This window comes from Mus caroli, unplaced genomic scaffold (assembly GCF_978045245.1).
Source record: "Mus caroli unplaced genomic scaffold, Mus_caroli_1 scaffold_10, whole genome shotgun sequence".
Taxonomy (NCBI): Eukaryota; Metazoa; Chordata; class Mammalia; order Rodentia; family Muridae; genus Mus; species Mus caroli.
The window spans coordinates 38,413,166-38,433,005 of NW_028227265.1; the positions used below are offsets into that span (position 1 = coordinate 38,413,166).

A 19,840-nucleotide genomic window follows, 5' to 3' on the forward strand; every position below is an offset into this window, starting at 1 on the left:
GGCCATCTGAAAAAAATACGACTTAGGAAGAAGCCACCAAGGCATGGACTACTCTGTGTTAATCACAATAAAGTTGAAGACTAAAGAAGACTGCAAAAAGGTGATCACTCTTGAACTCCAGAGAGCCTCTTGAGCGATGGGTAGAAATTATAGAGGTTTATAATAGATAATGTCTTCTTTATTATACACCACCAAAAAAAGCTGGTATTGTAGGGATCTATGCCATCAAACCATAAAGTCTTAGGAACCTTAGAATCAGCTTTCTCAGATCTCCCTGCCAAAGTCACACCCAAAAGTACACCCTGAGCTGGAATGTATCTCAGCTGTGGACACGCATGAAGCTGTGAGTCCCCACAACATGGCATAAGACTGCTGGTACAGGCAGGTAACCCCAGCACGTGGGAGGTGACAGCAGGAGGTCTCCAGGCCATCCTCCACTGCATCTGTAGTTAAAGGCTAGCCTGAGTTACAGAAGCCCTTGTCTCAAAATGAACAAAATTACATTCTTGAAAAGTCACTGATATTCCTATCAGACTCTGGAGAGCGAAGGAACTAACGAAAGCCCTTTCCAAGTTAGGGACCTTTACAGGGCTTGCAGAAATTAGGTGACTGACCCACTGAACACCCTAAGTCTTTTCAAACCGAGCCACACTTCAGAATCCTGTTCCAGACCAATCTGCCCATCACCATGGATCCTCCGCTTCCTTAAACTTTTAAAACATTTATTAATATTAGACAGTGTAAGGTTGTCCTTAGTCCCTGCTGTACCACCACACTCTCTTACAGCAATGCCACCTCTAGTTTGCCGAGTTGTCCAGCAAGAGTAAATAAGATGTCTCTCTGTCACAGTTCACAGAAACAATCAGTCCACAGATCCACCAGTGGGAAACTGTGGGCAGCAACTGGCTATAAACCTGGCCACTCACAGCATGTGGCCTCTACTGGTGAGCCATCAATAGATCACTGAACCCCTGACACCCCTCTTCCCGACTCTGAGAATTTGCTCAAGCCTTCAGAGCAGAGCTATTAGTGTTTTGCAGGAGGCAATGAACGTATCTGGCTGGTCTATTTGAAGTTAACAACCCTATGTGTGCTATCCATGTCTAACATACAACAATGCTGCCCCAAAATACCTAGCTAACACAGACACATGTGGGCCATGTGCTTTGGACCCCACCAGAGACAGAAATAAAGAGTACACATATCAGGAGTTCAGTGTCATCTGTGGCTACATGGAAGGTTGAGGTTGGTTTGGGCTACATGAGACCCTGACATGCAAACAGTTTTTCCTAGTCTTCCTTTTATCAGCAGTCTTGAATGGAGTCAAAAGTATATACGAATATGGTCGGGAGTAGAAGAAAAGAGGAAAGAAACAAAGTATTGGCTGTTTTTTTTGTTTTTTTGTTTTTTTTTTTTACTTTCCTGAATGTGTGAGATTTTTTGTTTGTTTTTTCTTTTTGCTTTTTGTTTTGTTTTTGTTTTTCCGAGACAGGGTTTCTCTGTGGAGCCCTGGCTGTCCTGGAACTCACTCTGTAGACCAGGCTGGCCTCGAACTCAGAAATCCACCTGCCTCTGCCTCCCAAGTGTTGGAATTAAAGGTGTGCGCTACCACTGCCTAGTTTGTAGATTTGCAGTATAACTGTGGAGACGTGAAGCATTCATACAAGTCAAGTGTTATTGTGATCAGGTTCCAGGAGCTCAACCTCATAACAATTACAAAAAGGATTTCTTGCTAGGAAAAATATTTAGCCTGGCTTGGTGTCATATATGTTCATAATCAGAGTTCTCAAGAGACAGAGGCAAGAGAATCATAAGTTCAAAGCCTGTTTGGTCTACATAGTGAATTCCAGGCCAGCCAGGGCTACCTAGCAAGTACCTGTCTCAAAAACAAAACAAAACAAAACAAAACAAAACAAAAAACAAGACAAAGAAACAATCTCCCCGAAGCTTATAAAACAAAATTTTAAAAACAGATTTATAACAATTAGAATAATTGTTATATTTTTTCTAGATAATGCCAGCATTTTGATTTTTTAAATATGTAAATTTCCTGATAGTAACTAGATAGTGTTTTTGTTATATAGTAAGTACTATCCATTAACTTTATTTATTTATTTATATTAAATTATCTTACATGTAAGCACATGTTCTTTTGCTTGGTTGTTTGGGTTTTGGGTTTTTTTTTTTTTTGTTTTTGTTTTTTTTTTTTTTAAAGATTTATTTATTATATGTAAGTACACTGTAGCTGTCTTCAGACACTCCAGAAAGGGAGTCAGATCTCGTTACGGATGGTTGTGAGCCACCATGTGGGTGCTGGGATTTGAACTCCGGACCTTCGGAAGAGCAGTCGGGTGCTCTTACCCACTGAGCCATCTCACTAGCCCCGGTTTTGGGGTTTTTTATGGGGTGCAGGCAAGGGGGATTTTTAAGAAAAGATCTTATTTAGTCCAGGCTGGCCTCAGACTCATGTAGTTGAGGATGACCTTAGACTGCAGATCTTCCAGTGTCCACTTCCCAAGGACTAGGCTGCAGGAAGGTGCTGGCTCCAGCATCGTTCCTGCCCGTGTGTGACTGGCCGAACATAACCTACTCTTTAAGGCAGATAAACTGGGTCTCCTGTAGTTACTGTCTCCTCCACCACAGTAAGTACATCTGAGCAAAGAAGTAATTACAAGTACTGTGAAGTTGTTGACGGGTAACATAAGGCACTAATACTGAAAAATTAAGGTAAGAAATTGAACAGGTCGACAACTAACTCTTGGAAGACACATGAAACCAAAGCCCACCTGAGTATTTGCTCCAGTTTCTCACTGGGTGCATTCCTGAGGCCGGTCAGCATGGTGTGAAGACGGCTCAGGCTGTGTGCAGCTGTGGAGACGGGAGTCACACACGGGCTGTTCTCCTGAACATACCTCACGCCAGTCAGTGGTGTGCAGACTCTAAGTGCTTTAGACTGGAGGAGGAAAATGGAGTGAGTTTCTTTAAATTTCACCACAAATAGGAATTCAAGACAATTAGACTTTCTATCCATACATGTTAGCATCTTAAACTCTGTGAATTTAAACATAATTCCACTCAAAGGTTCCATTATCCAAAGATGTGTGAAAGAACAATACATACTCCAGGCAGCCAGAAGTTCTCTGTTCAGTAAACCGTAGAGATTAGGTGTGTGCCAGGGCAGGGCAGAGCACAGAGGCTGTGTACACTCTCTCTCTCACACAAGCTTGCTCTACTAGCTCTCCTTCAGAGAGCTCACACTTGAAAGCATTAAGAACATCACTCCCTGCGCTGACACACTCCACAGCTTTAGCCCCCTGCTGCAGACTGACACTCAAGGATGGACACATGAAAGCAATGGCTTAGATCTGGCCTACACAAGAATCGGTGGATCAATTTACTTCAGAAGGTAACCATTTCACAATAAATTTTTAAAAAGACAATGTGATTCAGGGCAAATCCGCATCATTCTCCCCTGACTTATTATTTTTTTTGACTTTTTTTTTAAGAGTTATTTATTTCACGTTTGTGAGTGCACGGTTTCTCCCTTCAGACACACCAGAAGAGGACACTGCATCCCATTATAGATGGTTGTGAGACACCATGTGGTTGCTGGGAATTGAACTCAAGACTCCTAGAAGAGCAGTCAGTGCTCTTAACTGCTGAGCACTCCACCTCTCCAGCCCATCCCCTGGCTTCTACTCCTAGAACCCAGGACAGTTTATCTCAAGTAGACAGGTCTGCAGAGGAGCAAGTTAGCCAAGATTCTTGAATACACAGATGCACAATATGTGACCTTGTGTCAAAGAATTTAAGCATGAGTACATTCACTAGCAAATCAGCTTTTCTCACAGTTGAAAAAAATGCTAAGAGTTTAAGCTAGCTTGGAGCATTTTTAATAAAATCCAGCAACCATCCCTGAGCGCTGAATGTACTCAACCTAGACTTTCAAAAATGCCCAGCAAGGAGTTTACTCAGTCACAGAACAAACAATTTAATCTCAGGACACAGAAAAACACAAGATGTTCACTAAGTGGAAGTAAATATGTGTCCTGTGTGTCTTAAACAACAGCAGAGCTGAGACCTCCATTTGATGGAGGAAGCATGCTGCTGTTTAATGGCCATAAATGGCCTGGGTGGATCAGGTACTATCAGCGCGCTGATGCCCTGTGAGTGAAGCGCTACTTGCCTGTACTGTGAAACAAAAATGTCCTGGTGCATCTGAGGAGCTCCTGGCAGTCAGAAACACATAAAACCATCTCACCCACAAGCAGCACTGCGTTCACAGAAACAAAGTGTGACAACCACAGCTTCAACTGTGACAACTACAGCTTTAGACGTCCAGTCAGCATGGGGCTTTCCGTGGTGGTAAAGGGCTGCACTTCATAGTCCCCTGCTACTGTCACTTAGTTGGGGGGGGGGTTACTTTCCTTTAACTCAGATATAAAATACCAGGCCAGGTGCTGTAGCACACACCTTTAATCTCAGCACTCAAAGGCAGAGGCAGGTGGATCTCTGTGAGTTCAAGGCCAGCCTGGTCCATTTAGAGATTTAGTTCCAGGATACACTGGGGTACATAGAGAAATCCTGTCTCAAAAAAAACAAAACAGCAACAGCAACAACGACAACAACAACAACAAAAAACAGGATAGGGCTGAAGAGATGGCTCAGTGGTTAAGAGCACTGACTGCTCTTCCAAAGGTACTAAGTTCAAATTCCAGCAACCACATGGTGGCTCACAACCACCAGTAATGAGATCTGACACCTCTTCTGGAGTGTCTGAAGACAGCTACAGTGTACTTACATATAATAAATAAATAAATCTTTGGGCCGGAGCAAGCGGGTCCAAGCTCTAGAACTCTGCCTTCAGATGAGTGGTTCCCAGCCTCCTAATGCTGCGTGTGACCCTTTAATGCGGTTCCTCGAGTTGTGGTGACCTCCATCATAAAATTATTTTGTTGCTACTTCAGAACTTAAGTTTGCTACTGTTTTGATTATAATGTAAGTATTTTCGGAGACAGAGTTTGTCAGGGGGGTCACGACCCACAGGTTGAGAACCACTGCTTTAGATAGTCATTTTTCACTGTTGGAAATCTTCATTTCATAATTCTAACCGTCCAGGCAGGACTGCTATAAACCTGAAGTTAACCTGGAATGCATCATGAGACCCCTGTGAAAGAAAAGAAAAGAAAAGAAAAGAAAAGAAAAGAAAAGAAAAGAAAAGAAAAGAAAAGAAAAAGGAAGTAGGGAGGAGGGAGGGAGGGAAAGGAGAGGGGAAAAGGAGGGGAGAGGGAGGGGAGGGAAGGGGAGGGGAGGGGAGGCAGGCCAGTGTCAAGTCCAAAGTTTCTCAGTTACAGGGAAGTGAAAATCAGAGTCACCAGTCTCCATCAGCCTAAAAATTGGTTTCGAAGCAACAGAATTTTCTTAAAGATTAACTGTAGATCCACAGGCTCCAATTAGGATAAATTAATATTTTCCAAGTGTGTCTGTGACCACTGTGCAGGGTTTACACTACAGCCTGTTTTTTCAAAAGCAACGACTGCCAGCAGGACGCATCTGTTTTGATTAACAGTCAATTTTCTTCTCAGACCTAACTAAAACCTTTGAAAGTTGGATCTACTTGACTTTTCTTCTAAACATTTAACACACACACACACACATATGCAGGATTATGAGGAAACAACAGAAGCCGGTTTCCTCTTGCTGCAGCAGCATCTCCCTCAGGGGTTTTGAATCGTGGTCAGTGCGTCACACGAGGCTCCTGTTTCCCTCTGGGCTTAACTCACCTTGTCAAGATGCTGCTGCAAGATGTCTCTCATCTGCGTCCGTTCAGCACTCTCTGTACCGGAGGCAGCACTTAGACACCGAGAGAGAGTCCCAACTTCCTCCTCAGCATCCTCACCAAGGAATACGCGTTCATCCAGATTCCCAGCGGCTAACACGTATTCTTCATATGCCTTATTAACGGCCTTACTATGGGGAAACAGGACCGCCATTTCAGCTCGTGTTCCACACGAGGGTTTTACTCACTACAGCATCTCGCAAATTTCTCAAGGTCATTTATTTCTGTAGAATAATTGCTTATTACAAAAACCGAAGAGAAGTTGCAACTTGCTTTGATCTAAGTGTCCAGCACACAATGAATATACTTTTTCAACAGTGTGTCAAGGTAGGAACTCTGAACAAACCTGCCTTCAATAAGCTAATAATAATAATAAATAATGATAAACTAAATTATACTAAATTACACTAAACTAAAGTATAAACAGCTGTGATGCTGGGTGACATACAACTGGCATATGACCACGCAGGAACATTTCCTCAGCTGTTCTTGGCACCTCTGAAGACCTGGTATTGCCACACTGTCACCTCGAAAGATCCAAATACCAGTCCTTTTTTCCTTTTCTTAACTTCATTCTTTTTCGAGACAAAGTAGCCCCCAACTCACAATCACCTTGCCTCAGATCCCAAGTGCTGAGATGTCAGCCCCATGCCGTGATGGCCAGACACAAAAGCATTTCTTTCTTCTCTTTTTTTAAAAAAAAAAATATTTATTTACTTTATGTATGTGAATACACTGTTGCTGTTTTCAGACACCCCAGCAGAGGGCATCAGACCCCATTACAGATGATTGTGAGCTACCATGTGGTTGTTGGGAATTGAACTCAGGACCCCTGGAAGAGTAGTCAGTGCTCTTAACCACTGAGCCATCCCTCTAGCCCACAAAAGCATTTCTTAATTTCAAAATTTAGAATTTAAAATATCGAGTAATAAAACTTTGAACAGAACAAAAACAAGTTTCACTGAGAATAAAGACATATGGCATATGGTTATAGTAGAAGGTTCCAGAACTGTGATGGCTTCTATGAGTTCTACCATAAAGCATTAAAACCGTCCAACGTACAGCCAGTACAAACACTGAGCGCGAGGTCTCCTCACAGGTAAGTTAAAGTATCAGAGCAAGCCGGGCACGGGGAGGCAGAGGCAGGTGGATCTCTGAGTTGGAGGCCAGCCTGGTCTACAGAACAAATTCCAGAATAGCCAAGGCTACAAATAGAAACCCTGCCTCAAAAAAACAAAACAAAACAAAACAAAACAAAAAAACAAAACAAAACAAGAAAACCAAAAAAACAAACAAACCCAGAAGCCAAGCAAGCAACCAAACCTTCCTAGCAGGTCTGCAGCAAGTACTCACAAACTCTCTCCAAAGTTCCCGGGCTCCAGGAAGCCAGTAAGACTTTCTTCCTTCCCCTTGAGAAGCTACGATGAGAAGAAAGGTTCTTAGGTTACGTGCGACCAAGTCTTTACCCAGAAAACGTCCGTATGTCATTACTTACGAACCTTTTTCTCAAACAGTTTCCTAATGTAGGGTTTCCAGAAGTGCTCCTTTATCCCCTTGGCCTCCAACACTAGACCGTCGTGTAGGGAGCAGAGCTTCTCAATGACACACGGCGGCTCGGAGGACGCTTTAGAGTCCTTGGGGTGACAGTCGTCGGACAGGCCTGTGATGTACAAAATCACAAGATGGAGACACTGGTCAGCACCAACTCACCAACATACAGTACACGGAAACAGAAATGTTAGTCTGCTCAGGACATGGTGGGCATGTGTAACTAATTTACATATACCTCAAAGGATGAAGAGAGATGATGTCAGAGGTGGATATGCAACATCCCCAGGACAAACAGAAAGGGACACGCTTCCTCAACCTGTAACCCATGCTCAGGAGGACCTGAGCTGTAACATCCTGCCTCACACAGAGAAAGGACTACATAAAGTGTCAATTGAATCAGTTATGTGACTAAAGGCTGTTGGAAAAATAAAAGGTTGGGGGAATATCTGAAAAACATCAGAACTGTGTTCTGCAAATGAGCCTTACATTTGAATTAACAAAACAAAACAAAACAACACTTAAAAAATTATACAGTTCTGCCAGGTGAGGTGGCTCACACCATTAATCCTAGCACTCAGGAACAGGGGAAGGTTGATCTCTGTGAGTTCGAGGCCAGCCTTGTCTACTACATATTGAGTTCCAGGACAGCCAGAGCTACAGAAACCCTGTCTCAAACAAACAAACAAACAAACAGACAGACAGACAGACAGACAGACATTACCCATTTCTGACTGCTGAGATGGCTCATCAGGTGAAGACACCTGCTTCCAAGCCTGACAATCTGTTTACTCTCTAAGAGTCAATTTAGAGTGTTCTCTTTCATAAGAACATAAAAAAAAATCAAAGAAAATTAAAGGAGATAAAAACAGAACAAATAACAATATCAGATGGAAGCAGCAGAGGTGGCACAGGACCAGGGCACCCTGTGACCAATCCCCAGAACAAAAGGTGAGAGAATAAAGTGAAGACAATGGGGCGCACAGCAAGGGGCAAAGGTCAGGTGCTCCTTGTTGAAAATGCTTGGATCAAGATTTAGAGTTTAGTCTTTGGAATCTTGGACCATTTGCACCATCTTAATTAGATGAACATGCATAGCCAAAAACTCCTCGGTGACATCTAAAACCTTCTTTTTCTGCTTTGATTTTCTGCTATCTTGTTTGTTCTCGTCAGTACTGAGAATCAAACTCAGGGCCAGCCAAGAAGTCTGTCACAAACTCCATCTCAGGCCTACATCTCACACCTCTCGAGTCACAGGGAACTGGGAGTAACTAGCTCCACTAATTTTAAAACCAACCCTGATGGGCACGTTGAAGTTCTAATTGAAACCATGCCCAAGCTGACGGCCAGAATTCTTCCACGGTGTTCTTCACGCAGAATCAGCAATACAGACTAGTCTATACATCCTCAGTATTTATGTATGTGGCTTATAGAAATTGCATAGTCTAAAGCACAGTACACATACTACCAAGATGAGTATGACTCTCATACCAGTCACCCAGAGGGCTAGGTTCTTGTTTCAAGATTTTATTTTTCTGTAGCAAAAGAAGTGAAATGCCGTTCTTATAGCCAACTCTTTGTTGCTACTTGGAGTGCATTAAGCACCAAAGTTGCCAACAGCAAAAGATACTACCATGGCTTTTGCTATATATTTTTCAAAAACCTCCAAAGTTATCATTTAAAAGTAAATTTGGTTATATTTGCCTTTCTTTTTTAGAGGTGGGGGTAGGGTGGGCACTGGAGAGTTGACTCACTAGTTAAGAGCACAGCTTGCTCTTTCAGAGGACCTAGGTTCAATTCCCAGCACCCATGGCTCACGGCCATCTATAAGCCGGGTTCCACAGGATCTCACACTCTCCTTCTGGCCTGTGGGAACAGCAGGCACACATGTGGTACACAAACATACATGCAGACAAAACACCCATACACATAAAATAAAGTGAAACATTAAAAAATGTCTGGAGATGCTGACTTCAGTATAAGCACTATACGACTCAGGTGGCAGAATTTCTCCAATACCCATGTCCTCTGAGGCTAGCAAACCTGCATCTGGGGATACAGTTCCCACAAGTAAAAACCATGCAGAAACACGGGCTGTCAATAAACTTACCTTTAAAATTAGGGTTCACAAGTTCTTTACGGTTAGAACACTGAAGGGCATTTCCATAGACTAAATCTAATGCACACAGCAGAAGATGGTAGGAATTGACCAGATCATCGCTAATCATGGGGAAGTTTCCTACAGGGTTAGAAAAGTCACAGTTAAATCAGCATCCACTGCACAGTATTTTAAAAATAATTGCTTCCTTTAGTTATAATGACACCAGACACCATTATACCGAGTTGGTTCAAGAGTGATACTGTGTTTTACATTTTAGGACACTGATATTTTAATGTATCTAAGAATTTAATGGAAACTAAAACTTCAATTAAATTCAATATATATTCAATAGGCATTAAGTAGCTAGTAGTGAACTAAAACTTTAATTATTGTTGGTCCAGTCCTTAGAATGCTGAACACACACACAAAATTTTACTATTTTAAGCTCTAACAAGTTATTTTACATAAAAAAGTTTTTCTGTAGTTAAAATAACTAGAAATATTTAGAGGTAAAGCACTAGAAAATGAGCCATGTATGATTTTTCTCATAACTCTAAAGAGAAGGAAGCCTTTCATTAGAGCACTAATAGTAACAATTTAAAATGCTTTCCTATATAGCAATAGAGGACATTCACATTAATCCAATGGAATGCAGATGTAGATATTTGAGTTCAAAAGCTACTACTGTCCCAAGGATAACCACCATGCTTGGAGAAAGAGAGAGAGAGAGAGAGAGAGACAGAGACAGAGAGACAGAGAGACAGAGAGACAGAGAGACAGAGAGACAGAGAGACAGAGAGAGAGAGGAGGGAGGAAGGAAATGAAACAAGCGCAGGCCTGCAGACACTCTCTCCTACAGTGCTGTTTATGAAGGATGCTGAACCGCTCTGTTTAACAGCTAGCGAGCATGTCTGAAGAGCCATGGTCACACCTCTGCATTGTCACATAGTGCAGACACAAAGCACGAACCACACTTCCACACACAGTCCTACCCTAATGCACCCAGCACCCATGCTTCTCTTTGGCTCAGTAGGCTCTGTATCAGACCATTTGCTTCGGTCCAAAGAAAGTTACTACCTATGTCAGCTTTTCCTTTGGGGGATAGGCTGAATCAACCAACCAATCAATCAAATCCTGCTGCTGCCCGAAAGGCAAAATAATTATTAAGAGATCCAATTCTGCATTGGTATAACCAAGCTAACTTGCTTGCCTCTGCTATAAAAGGTCAAATATTAAAAGTGTACCCCTATTGTACATAAAGCAGGAAGCCACACTTCCTGTTTCTAAGAGAGTAAGTGGTCACTGGCAAGCCTGGACTTGCCCCGTGTGCACTCACTGCAGAGCAGTTACAGCAGCACAGGAACCCCTAACCACAGGCTGAAAGGCCCCTAAAAGTCAGGTTCTAAATGAAATTTCAGGACAGTCCCAAGAGGACATATTGGCCATCTCAAACCCTGACCTTACAAAAGGACGGTAATGTACAAGCCATTTTACCATTTAATCAAGAGACTTAACCTCTAGATTTGGCTTACTTGTCTAGGCAAAACATTTCCGGTGTCATGACAACAGAAAATGGTCCTCTGCTCAAAAAGCCCTTCATGTGACAGCTCAAACTTGTCACTTGCCATGCTAAATACTGGGAAGGAGATGATCTATGATGACCATAGCCTACAGGCAAAGTAGATCTTCCCCCAGAAAGAAAACAAGCGTTGAGCTAAAGCAGCTAAGCTACCAATCTAAGCACACACCATGTAAGCCACACTGAGCTGTGCTGTGCCCCTGAGCCCAATGCTGGAAGCTTCGATCCAGCCCAGGGAACAAAGACAGAGTCCCATCTCAAAACAACAAAAACAAAACAACCCTAAAACAAAGCTAAGTACAACAAAGCTAAGTGCAATGGATTCTGCCTGAGACTCTGCCATTATTTTAATAGTTTATACACTAGAAAATACATTCACTCCTAAGCACACACGAACTAGATTAAAATCCTAGTAGCCACATAGTTATCCAATACGATCGTAAGATTACTCTCATATGTACTACCAGTCACACAAGCTAACATGGCAGCCTTCACAGAAAAGCCCAAGCTTTTATTTTGTCATTGATTTGTATCACTTTTATTTTATTTTGTATTTGTAGTGCTTAGGATTGAATACAGGGTCTTGTGCATGTTGGACAAGCACTTGGCCACTAGGCCACGTCTGTCACTTCTGACTGCACTGAAGGAGGTTACCAGTGTCACTGTTATGGAAAGCATAGCTAAGAAGCTCGAAAAGACTCACCCACCCTCCCTCCCTCCCTCTCTCCCTCCCTCCCTTCCTTCCTTCCTTTTCTTCTTTCCTTCCTTCCTTCCACTGGGCACACAGCTCAGATAATGAGAGGGGACTCCTCTGCTGCCTTAGAGAGGACCAAGCTGCAATTACAACAGCACTCCTGGTGACCACACCTTCATGGTCAGCCTCAAACCAGGAGACAGGAGAGCTGGGTTCAAATCCTTACATTATTCTTTTGTTTTTTTCCATTAATTAATTTATTTATGCACTTTACATCCTGATTGCAATCCCTTCTTTCCTCCCAGGCCTCCTTAAACAGCTCCTCCCCTCCCCCCTTCCCTTCTCCTCTGAGAAGAGGGAGGTTCAGGGCCCTACCCTTTTCCCTTCTTTGAGAAGAGGGAGGCTCCCCTGAGTAGCAACTCATATCAAGTAACTGCAGGACTGGGCACATCCTCTCCCACTAAGGTCAGGCAAGGCAGCTCACTTAGGGGAACAGGATGCACAGGCAGGCAATAGAGTTAGGGACAACCGCAGCTATTGGGGGACCCACAAGACCAAGCTGTATATCTGCTACATATGTGTGTGTGGGGGGGCACCATATATGCTCTTTTGGTTGGTGGTTCAGTCTCTGGGAGTCCCCAAAGACCAGGTTAGTTAATTCTGTTGGCCTTCTTGTGGAGTTCCTATCCCCTCTGGGTCCCTCAATCCTTTCCCCAACTCTTTCCACAAGACTCCTGAGCTCAGGCTAATGTCTGGCTGTGGGTTCTGCATCTGTTTTGGTCAACTGCTGGATGGAGGCTCACAGAGGACAGTTATGCTAGGGTACTGTCTGCAAGCGTGACCTTAACAGCTTCTGGCTTTAGTTGCCTCATCTTGAAAGGAATCTGTTGTGATAGTTGATCTGATAAAGGGAATCTCTTATACAGTAATTTTCCCTTATCCATGGCTTTATTTTTATAGTTTCAGTTACCTTTGATCAACAGACCAAAATAATCTCAGATAGGCAGGGATGCCTATAATCCAAGTACTAGGGAGACTGAGGCAGGAGGGTCACAAATTCCAGGTCAGACTGGCCTAAGGAGCTAGCCTCAAACAAATAAAAACTACCTTTATAGTGGCATGTTTCACTGTTCTGCCCAGCTCTGTGGACAGCTCTGTCCTCCCTGTGTCCCGCATGTCTAGGCCAAATATGCGATGTATCCATAAACCAGTTAGCTGCTTTTGTGATTATTTGATCTACTGTCTCCATACAGCAGAGATTTTATTCAAGCAACCTGTATTTCACTTAGCAATGATCCTAAGGTCGTACAGCAATTTGCCAAAGAAAAGCCAGAAGATGGAAGTGTTTCCATTAAGTGAAAAGTTGAGTGTCCTTAATTTAAATTTTAAAAAAGGGTTTTAAAAGGGCTGGAGAGATGGCTCAGTTGTTAAGAGCACTGGCTGCTCTTCCAGAGAGCCCAGGGTTGAATTCCCAGCAACTTCTTGGACAATCACAAGCATTTGACTATCCGACGCCCCCTTCTGACCTCCTCCGGTACTGCATGCACATGGCGACAGACATGCAGGTAAACGCCCATGCATAGAAAACAGAAACCTCAAAAGAATCCTATGCTGATGCTGCTAAGACTTAAGAGTACAATAAGGTAACTGACAGAGACAGAATTTATATAACATCTACTATACTACCATAGCTGTTCTGTTCTTATTATCTCTTACTGTGTTTGATGTATAAATTAAACTTTATGTAGGTATGTATAGCAAGAATCATAGCGTTCAAGAGGTGGAGCTATCTTTGGTTTCGGGTCTTAGGAGGTATCCTGCATACATAAAGGGGGGCCTCCAGTATGCATGGAGCTCCTTCCAATTCTGACACTTTGTATCTCATTGAACTACTTAGTGGCAGCAGTATGCACAGTCTATAGAGAAAACCCTAACGCATGTGATTGTACCTTCTCCTTTAGACTGTTAAGCTTTATCCCTAGACAGAATATACCAAAGTCACAGAGGTGTATTGAGTGCATGCATACCTTGCCGTGGGTAATGGAATGAGAAGAGGAGAGAATGAGATTCGAAGCATCTAATTAAGATTAGTCACGCTCCTTACCTGTAGACACGCAGAAAGTCATTTAACCTATTCTGAGGACTTCAGTCCCACTCAGTGAATCAGACACAGCTTACAAGGAGCAGAGCCCCACGTACATGGTAATGCACAGTGTGGTCGCTCTGTTCACGACTCAGAGGAATAGCTTCACGTCAAAGAGGCGTGGTCAAGACTAAAGCGAAGGGTGTGGCATTTAATACGAGGAGACGTGGATACTGTAACGATAGTAACGAAGAGCCTCATACGAAAAGTGAGGCTTTCTTCCTGATTCATAATACAGCAGACGAAATCAGCACCTAGAAATGGCTAGCTAACTCCTGTCTGAATACTCGTTACTCTTACCTTTCGCATATATAAAAAGCACCCAGCAAAAATGGAAAATTTCAGATGTGGTACAGGGCTGTCGCCTGGAGGAGGGAGAAAAACAAAGTTGTGAGACAAATAGAACAATCACAAAAAGACAACCCAAACGACTCAAATCAGATACAAAACAAGCCCGGGTCAGGTGAGGGATAACAGATGTAGCTTTTCAGGGAAATGTACAAGATGCTCTGTCCCAAGCAAATACTGAAAGCAAACAGCTGGGAGGGAGAAAAAGCAGCTCAGAGGTAAAACAAACAAACAGACAAACAAACAAACTCCTTTTTATGTTTCTGGGGTCAAGAACAGAAGGCACAAAGTAAGAAGAAAAAACGACAGCTCTGGCACTGACGTCAGTACAGCTAACGCTGCTTCTGGGCTGCAGGCAGTCTGGGGTGACTGCTTCCCTTTGTGCAGATGGACTGTAACCCTCTCCCTAGAATGCTCCACACTATAAAATCACAAAAGGTCATTCTGAAGTAAACTCTGGCCTTATCCTTATGCCTACACTCCATCCACTAAGAGACCTGTTGTATTTGACCAAGCTGCCTGCTAACGGGGGTCTCAGATCTGCTGTAGCTTGGCTTCTCTGCCAAGATCTCTTGCCAGTGCTTAAACCCGACTTCTATAGGGCCCAAATCACAAGAGCCTCATCTTTCATTTTATTTTTGTTTTTTGGAGACAAGATCTTGTGTCACCCAGGCTGGCCTTGAACTTGCTATGTAGTAGAGGCTGACCTTGAACACCTATATCTGCCAAATGCTAGGATGATGGGTGGATGTCACCATACCCAGCTTTACAGCAGGAACAAGAAGAGCAGCCGGTCCTGGAGAAGAGCTAGGGGCTGATTTAGTTCTGGTCCTAGCCCCAGCAGGCTCTTGTTTCCCTGGCCCCTTCTCCTTCATCTGTCCAAGATACTCTATTTAGGAGTGGTACTGGCTTCAGGTCATAGTCATAGTGAGAATCAGTCAGACCTATGCTGACTACTCGGGCTACATGAGATGCTGTCTCAAAAAGAAAAAAAGTTATGGCCTTTCTGCAATAGTATACGATAACCTATTTGTGCTTTTGATCAGCCTCAAATATAAAATTTAGGCCTTTTTGCTTGTAATATATAGCTACTATACATTTTAGCTCTTAACATTAGGGGCCTAGAAGTACCTATACCTAACCAATCTGCTCCGCACGCCTCTCTCGGGCCTCTGCACGATACCACTATTTCCTCTGTACTGAAGGCCCCATCTCTGTCTCTATAGTCATCTGCCAAGTCCTACCCTCTGCTTCCTCTATGCAGTGCTATCAAACTGGGTCATCTAGGTTTATCTTGGCCTCAGAAATCTCACTTCTCTATGCCTGCTGCACTCTTATGGCCTGTATGTTATTTCTTCTCTCTTGCTTTACTGTCAGCTCTCAGAAGAGAGACCACGGTTCTTTTTGAATGCCCATCCACAACACAATACCAAAATGGTAATTTGTTGTGTTTAACACACAGTGACATAGTCACAGCTGTACATCACAGTCATACTCGTGAGGCCAGGCCACCATGGTAAAGCATTCAGGTTCTGCAGTTCTACCCACTGTCAGGTGCATGGACCGCCTGCTTTCTAGGAGTTTATTTCCCCCATGTAACAAGGCTCAGACCCCTAAAGTTGTCATATTACAAGCTCACACCGGGGAAGAGCGCTTGCCTCACGACACCTAGTTACGTGCCATACATCATAGTATGACTGTTAGCAGAGAGTGCTAGAAAGTGCCAAGACCTATAGAGTAAACTGGGTGTGGTGGAACATTCCTGTAATCCCAGCGCCTGGAAGGCCGGTGCAGCAGAATAGCAAGTTTGAGGCCAGCCTGGGTACACAATGATATCATTTTCCCCCATTTTAGCGGGTTTTGATTTTGCTTTGTTTTATTTCTCTCTTTTTGTCTAAAACACGATCTCTTTTATACAGTCCAGGTGATCCTTCTGCCTCAGCCTCCTTAATGCTGGGATTTCAGTCCTGTGTAACTATAGCCAGTCTCTTGTACATCTATGTACTGCTATAGTTCTACTTAAGAAAAAAGTTCCTCACATACTTTAAAAGCAAAGCTTCCCTTTCTGTTTTAAATAGCCTTGGCTACTAAAGGAGGCCAGCTTGTGTCTTGTAAAGACAGGGAGAACTAGCTAGAGGAAGCTGCTTTTGTAGACCTGACCAGAAAACAAGTTCACAGCAGGTGAATTCCCCTAGTCTCGCCTAACCTAGTTTCTTTGGTGTTGACTGGTTATGAACATCAAACTCATTTCAGGGACTATTATTCAGCTTGACATAAAGGTCAAATAATAGAAAATATCAGTATCTGATCAATGCCAAGAAAGTCAACTGGAAAAAGTGGTGGGGCCTGACTTGTGCAACCTGTACTTTTGGTTGCTTAAATAAAAAGGAAAAATTATATCAATGTAAAGTCCAAATTATATCAATGCAAATTATATCAATGTAAATTATATCAACGTAAAGCCCAAACATTTTGAATTGTGAAAGAAGCCAGGGAACTTCTAACATACGGCAGAGAGCAACAACAAATTATTATTTTTAAAAAAATACTTTTTAAGCCAGGCATGGTAGTACATGTCTTTAATCCCAGGACTTAGATGCAGAGGCAGGCAGATCTTTGAGCTGAAGGCTAGCCTGGTCTACATAGTGAATCCCATACCTCCAAGGTTACATAGGGAGGCCCTGTCTCAAATCAAACAAGCAGAAAAGTCCCAGCTTCTCAGGAGTTATTTCTGAGAGCATTTTCCCAGAGAGAACAGACACATACCTCTGTTTTCTTCCTCTTTGCTGGCGAGGCTGTTCTTCTTGGGGATATTTAAAAATGTCTTGGAAAATGGGTTCATATTTCTTAAAAATCACAGCAGAAACAGTGAAGTTTCTTTCTAATCTTTCAGTACGTTCTCGGAAATGTGGGGGCAGATTTGCCATGTCTTCCCACTTCTTCATCTTGTTAAAAAATTCAATTAGGCTGATATTTAAAAATAAAGGAGAGGCACTTTAATAACGTAAAGGTGATATTATGCCAGAACAAGTGAATGCCAATACAGTAAACCAAGATCATTTCATTGAATTCTATTATTTTAGAATTATATTATAAAACCCAGCAGATGCCTTTGGTTAGCTTAATCTCCTGCCCTTCGCCTTCTCACTCCAGGCCTCCGGACCTACTCTGCTCAGGTTTGTTTTCTTTGTGTGTGTGTGTGTGTGTGTGTGTGTGTGTGTGTGTGTGTGTGTTCCTGTAGCTGACGAGTGGGAATGCACATGGAAGACAGGAATTGATGCTCAGTGCCTTCCTCAATGACTTTATCATTTGGATTTTTCTGCTGGGTGTGTCAGGAGTTTTACCCATGGACTTTTCTCACTGGCCCCAGCTCCGATCTTTTAAAGACTAGAACTATAGGGCTGGAGAGAGTATCTGCTGTTCTCGCAGAGGACCTGGCTTCAGTGCCTAGCAACCACAAGGTCACACATGACCATCTTTTACTACAGCCCCAGGGGATCCGATGTCCTCTTCTAACCTCCTTGGACAGCAAACATGCACATGGTACCACATACATGCATATATACATGCAGACAGGCAAAATGCTTGTACATATAAAATAATGAAATGAACTTTAAAATTTTTTAAAAGGTACTAAAGTAAGGATAGAAACAGTCCAAATTTCAATTTCTACGTCTTCCTAATCTAGTTCTCCACCCCTCCCAAATGCAACCCCAATTCTGAAGGTAGTTTGATTATTTTTCCTTACATATAGTCATAAAAAAATAGGTAGTATCTTTTGTTGGCTTTTACACTTTATGTAAAATGTATCACACTATAAGTAACATTCTGCAACTTAGTTTTCATTTAATGTTTCTGAGATTCATTAATGTCAATAATGGAAATATCTAACTCACTTATTGAATTACTAAAACCACCCATCCTACGAACACACAATAACTTTCTGCATTCACTCAATGACCAGAGACAGGTTACTTCTAATTCTCCTTTAATAAAATGGGGTAGGACTGGAGAGGTGGCTTGGAGGCCACGAACATTTGTTGCTCTTGGCAGAGGACCCAGGTTCTGTTCCAGCAGCCACATAGCAGCTCACAACCATCTGTAGTTCCAGTTCCAGGGGATCCAATGCCTTCTTCTGGACTCCACAGACACCAGAACCCATGTGGTACACATATATACATGCAAGCAGTCATACACATATAAAAACCATGAATTTTTGAATGTTGCAATAAACATCTTTGTATGTGTGCAGGAGTTTCTTTAGGATCAGAGAATACGCAGCTTCAATTTTACTCCGTATTCCATGTACATTAAAACACAAGTCCTGTGCATATGTATCTAAGCATACTGCCTCATAATTCATATTTATTTATCTTTTCAATCTAGACTATCTTCAAAAGCTTCTCAATATCTTTATTTAAACTCACAGCAACATATACAATAAGTTATAACCTTTAGTGCATTACAATGCAAATACACTCAAGTTCGTATGATATGATCCGGACTCTGAAATGGGAAAGGAGAACCATGACTCAGATTCTAAATTTGGCTGTGCACATGTTAGATGCGCAGAAAACAGTAAACAGAGAGAATGTGCATTATCAGTGTGATGGCTAAGGTTTTGAAGAATTTAGCTACATTCTACTTACCTCTGCTCCGAACAGCGAAGGATTCTGGTTAAAGATACATAGTTTCCTTCAGCGGTCCCTTTGCTCACAGTTGGAACAGACTTTCTGCAAGCCACATACAAGGCACATGCTAACCAATGAAGGTCATTTCCCTGAAGAAGAAAACAGTTTCGGTTAATGGCTTCTGTGTGCTTCAGTGTAAAACTTCCTGCACTCATATGGAAAGTGATACTTCTAGGACGGCCCTTGCCCACAGCCTCTTCCAGTCCGTGACCCTGACATTCGTCTATGCCTAGTACTGTGTCTCTGTTCCACTGAAGCAGGGCTTCAGGGGCCTCTTTACCCGATTGTCTCTACTAACACCACAGGTATTAGTGATGCTATACAACTTCAAAGGGAACGCTAATACCACCTGCCTCTGTCTTTGAGAGTGTCAAACACCAGCATAGAAAAAGTGTGACTTCCTTCAACTGTCATGCTGAGAGAGAAAATATGGCAGTAGTTAGAGAGAGATGCCCCAGGAGCCCTGCCATGCTAAGCTATGCCCACCCTTGTGACTCAATGCTTCCGGGTGAGACAACAGTCATTTTGATGCAGAAACGAGGCATCTACCTGGTACTGCCGGAATTCCCACACCACAGCGCAGTAGCCCAGCTTTCAGCAAGGAGGTTGAGATCCAGACTCAGGTCCACATGTTCACACAGCGCGTTACCCACCAAGTCCTCTCTCCTTCCCGTCAGCACAGCTCTGAGCAATGGTTTCGTGCCGTGTTTGGTTTGGAGGACAGTTTTGGTCTTTGGTTTTTGTCTTGTCACTGCTGGTCTTAGAACCCGAGGCCTCACCACACACACTCCACTACAGCATCCTCAATCCCATGGTGGTGTCATTTCCCCCATTGTATGGCCTCGAGGTGAACTGAGCTTTTCAACTACTGACTGTTTCTGCCATCAAGATCTACTG

At 42.9% G+C, this 19,840-nt stretch overlaps 1 protein-coding gene across 1 annotated transcript in view; it reads right to left on the minus strand.

The window, feature by feature from the left end:
* The window catches only part of Rbl2 (RB transcriptional corepressor like 2), a 54,867-nt gene that overhangs the window by 31,668 nt on the left and 3,359 nt on the right, over window positions 1-19,840 (minus strand). Inside the window, exons 2-9 of the mRNA XM_021170274.3 lie at window positions 18,902-19,032; window positions 17,019-17,219; window positions 14,205-14,269; window positions 9,498-9,626; window positions 7,339-7,499; window positions 7,193-7,257; window positions 5,784-5,970; window positions 2,787-2,953 (exon numbers count right to left, since the gene is read on the minus strand). Coding sequence (XP_021025933.1) covers window positions 2,787-2,953; window positions 5,784-5,970; window positions 7,193-7,257; window positions 7,339-7,499; window positions 9,498-9,626; window positions 14,205-14,269; window positions 17,019-17,219; window positions 18,902-19,032 — 1,106 coding nt within the window. The remainder of the gene's footprint in view (window positions 1-2,786; window positions 2,954-5,783; window positions 5,971-7,192; window positions 7,258-7,338; window positions 7,500-9,497; window positions 9,627-14,204; window positions 14,270-17,018; window positions 17,220-18,901; window positions 19,033-19,840) is intronic.